At 36.8% G+C, this 3,604-nt stretch overlaps 1 protein-coding gene across 1 annotated transcript in view; it reads right to left on the reverse strand.

Annotated features, from left to right (window-relative positions):
- Positions 1-3,338, reverse strand: part of CDC7 (cell division cycle 7) — a 15,837-nt gene extending 12,499 nt beyond the window's left edge. The window contains exon 1 of the mRNA XM_008939983.1: positions 3,245-3,338. Coding sequence (XP_008938231.1) covers positions 3,245-3,338 — 94 coding nt within the window. The remainder of the gene's footprint in view (positions 1-3,244) is intronic.
- Between the last annotated feature and the right edge of the window lie 266 nt (positions 3,339-3,604).

Here is a 3,604-nt window from a genome sequence, read left to right on the forward strand (position 1 = left end):
GAAAGAATGGGGAAGATAAGTTATAAATATTATTGCTTGATTCATTATCTGATCTATATTTGAGATTAAAAAACTAAAACTAAAAAAAAAAAACCAAACCTTAAAAAAAAAACCAAACAAAAAAAAATAAAAATCACACTTCAGTTCACAGCACTGTGAACTTTTTTCTTTTACTTATCCTACCACACAGCAGAGGGCAAAAGCCTTCTGGCTAGTAAGACTTCAGATTACAGCTCATTGATAAATGTTCTAATGAGATTTGCAACATCAATTTCATAAAAGATAAAACTACAATAGTTGTTCCTGTAAGCAAAGAAGCAGACCTATCAGATGAAAATAAAAAATATAGGGGGAAAAAATATTTTTTTTAAGATAAATAATGCAATCTTTCACAATTACTTAAAGTGGTACACACGAAAGCCCATGTTTGCTCTGCATTTAAGGTGCTGCACTTTGTGCTGCAATCACTAGATGGCATAACAAGAATGTTGTACTGTTTTTTAAAAATTAAGTAGTTTTCCATTCCGTTTATGAATCCTTGTAGTTTAAGTGTTCTCTATATCCTGGATAAAAATTTACTTCTTCTGAAGTTATGAAGTATGTAGAGGCTGTGACTAATTTCAGCAAAGCAGGGGTGAAGAATATCTTATTATACAGAAGCACAAACTGGTATTTGGACAGTCAATCAAATAGAAATTAAAAAAAAATATGCATTTTTCCCCTATAAATAAATAATAAATTAGATTTCACATAAATATATTAATTGTATTTTATACAGAAAAATGTACTATGTTTTACAAGAACAGTAAGTCAAAAGCAATATTCAGTGTTTTCAAAATCTCTCTGATAGTCTAGAAGCAAAGTATAGATTAGCATGCATCCCTCACCTTCCAGCTTAGCTCATTTTATACAGCAACAAAATCTGAAGTCTGCCCTAAGAACCCCTTCTTCCTGGTAAGAGCCCAACAAATTAGTTGGTAATGTAAGTTATAGTTAACTTTTGATTGTAATTGCTTTTTTTTCTTTAATATTAAAACCAACGTACTAAAAATATTTTTGAGAACTGAAGCCTGCTGCCTCTCTTACTATCCATTTGCTTTACTGTTTTCCCCTTTAAGTGGTTTGCTCTGCTTCTCCAAGTTATTTCAAGGAATTTCAGGGGGGATATTTAAGGAATAATTAAAAAACTTCTACACTACACACCCAATCTACTAACATTCACTTAAGATACATTTGATCAACAAATACAAGTTAATCAGTTCTGCTTAATCATATTTAAATCATATTATAAAAATTAAAAAATATCCTAGGATAAAAATGAATAGACTTGTACTAACAGTCAAGGTGTACAAAGCCCTGTGTCAAACAATCCCCAAAGGAAAACGCTATGGAAAAAATGGTCAGCTGTACAGTTATTCTGGTTATTGCCCAATTTTACAGAGCTGGATTAAGTTAAACACCTTGGAAAAGCCTGCACAGTAATTTCAAGCTTTTACACAAATGCTCACGTATTGCATAAGAAATCTGAGACATTCAAGAAAGCTTTCTGAAATCTTCAGAAAATACAGGAAGGGGAAAGGCTTGTATTTGTATCATGTTCCATTTTACCCAGGAACATTCAAAGACATTGAGAGATGAAATCACAATGACAGAACTAAAAAGAACTTAAATTTGAAACGTGATTGCATCACAGGCCTTTCCCCTCAGGAAGATAATCTTGGGTTTGGGTTCTGAAACTTCCTATACAAGCTTTATCCCAAGAGGTCGTAGCCACAAGACAGAACTAGAAGATTGTTTTCAAAAGTGACACAGTTCAAACATGCTGTGGTAGAACAAGATTGTTTAGAAATAGTTTGCTGTCTAACCTGCTCCAAATAAAACAACTTAGTTTTGTTCCAATGATTGCATTTTAGTCCAACTTTTGTTGAGTTCCTTAAGTCTCAGTTTTTATGGAAAAAAAAAAAAAAGTGTACTGACAGTAACTAAAATTTGCACTGGAATTCCTCCAGTGAAGTTGCTTGGTTAGGAAAAAAGGATTTAACTCTGGCAAAAAGGAGAACTCTTAAAAACAACTCAACAGGAACATTTTTTAAGTCTTTAGAAACCGGCAGATTTCTACTTTCCTTAGCACATCAGGTTTTGGGCTGTTTTGTGCCACCAGTCTAACAGTCCTAAGGTAGATAATAGCAACATGAAAAGCTCTCTAAGTACCTGCTCTAGAATCCACCAAATACTCTGTTCTGCCTGACACTGAATTTGGGATCCTGTCTGGACAAAGTTCAGTGCTGTGGGAGCACTAACAGCTGGGTGACAGAGGCTGCAGATCCTGGGGAAGAGTAGTGCCAAGACACTGAGAGGCTTTAGTAACTCAACGCACCTTCTGGTGCGAAAGATGCCGAAAGAACTGTCCTCGCCGAGAGACAGCAGTGTTAACATCATCTGTTCTCTTCCAGGGGCTTGAACCCCTGGTTGGGCAACGAGAGAATACAGTCTTTGTACCATCAGTGGATAATAACAATAACATCCAACAGTTTCTGTGAGCAGACTTTGAAGTACTTTCTTTACTTCCTAGAATGAAAAGCCAGAATGAACGTTACTCAACATTGCTCTATGTAATTCTGGATACGGATGTGCAGGGGACTGACAAAGGGCAATCCATTTCTAGGAAAATCAGTAGCCATTCTATACATAAGCTGGCTGACCATCCACAATTACTGAGCAAGCCTTGGACAGAAAGCCCAGATTGAAGTACACTCACGCAGCAACCCAAAAACAAGCAACAAAACCACTACTAGAACACACGTTCATAGTTCAGCTTTTCTGGTAAGAGCAAGAACGGTGTTTTTATGCACACAGACATACCTAAAGATACTTAAGGATAAGCCTGGCAATTATAGGTTAAAAGGCAAAATATTATTTTTGTGTAGTTGTGTGGTCAGAGAATTTCATTCCTAGGGACTGCTCTTTTTGAATGCTGGTATCCTTACAATATCATATTACCTAATAAACACAAAATAGGGTACGCAAATCGTAACAAACTACTGCTGCTGATGTTTTATAACACACAAAACCAGGGACAAACTTAAAATCAAAAGGCACCCCAAATGTTTTCAATTTCATTAATTCTTTGTACAATAGAATCATAGACAGACAGGCTTATAATCGATACTGAAACTTCCTGAAGTGATGAAGCAGCATGTTAGCAGCAAAACATATCATTAGCAACCCCTATTTCAGCACCTACCTGAAAGCTTGCTGTTCTGCTCCTGATTCCCAGGGAAGTCTTCAGCCTGGTGAGGGTGCTGTTCAACACAGGGAGACTTCAACGCTGTCTCCATCACAAAACAAACCTGAAGTAAAAAATTCAAGACTTTGAGAGCCACTTCCGGACACCTGGGGGAGCAAGCACATCTGGTAAGACACTTCCTGGCCCTGCAGGCAGTTCCTGAGATTAGATTTAGGGACTCTAAGGAGTTCCTCTGTGTTACCTAAACCAACAAGCATCACCCATCATCCCAGAGGAAAACTAAACCAGTAAACCCACTATGTCTCTAGTAGGAGGCAAAAAGGGGAAGGAAGGGAAAACTGCAGGAGAAGCTTAGAC

This window comes from Merops nubicus, unplaced genomic scaffold, assembly GCF_000691845.1.
Source record: "Merops nubicus isolate BGI_N331 unplaced genomic scaffold, ASM69184v1 scaffold7965, whole genome shotgun sequence".
Taxonomy (NCBI): domain Eukaryota; kingdom Metazoa; phylum Chordata; class Aves; order Coraciiformes; family Meropidae; genus Merops; species Merops nubicus.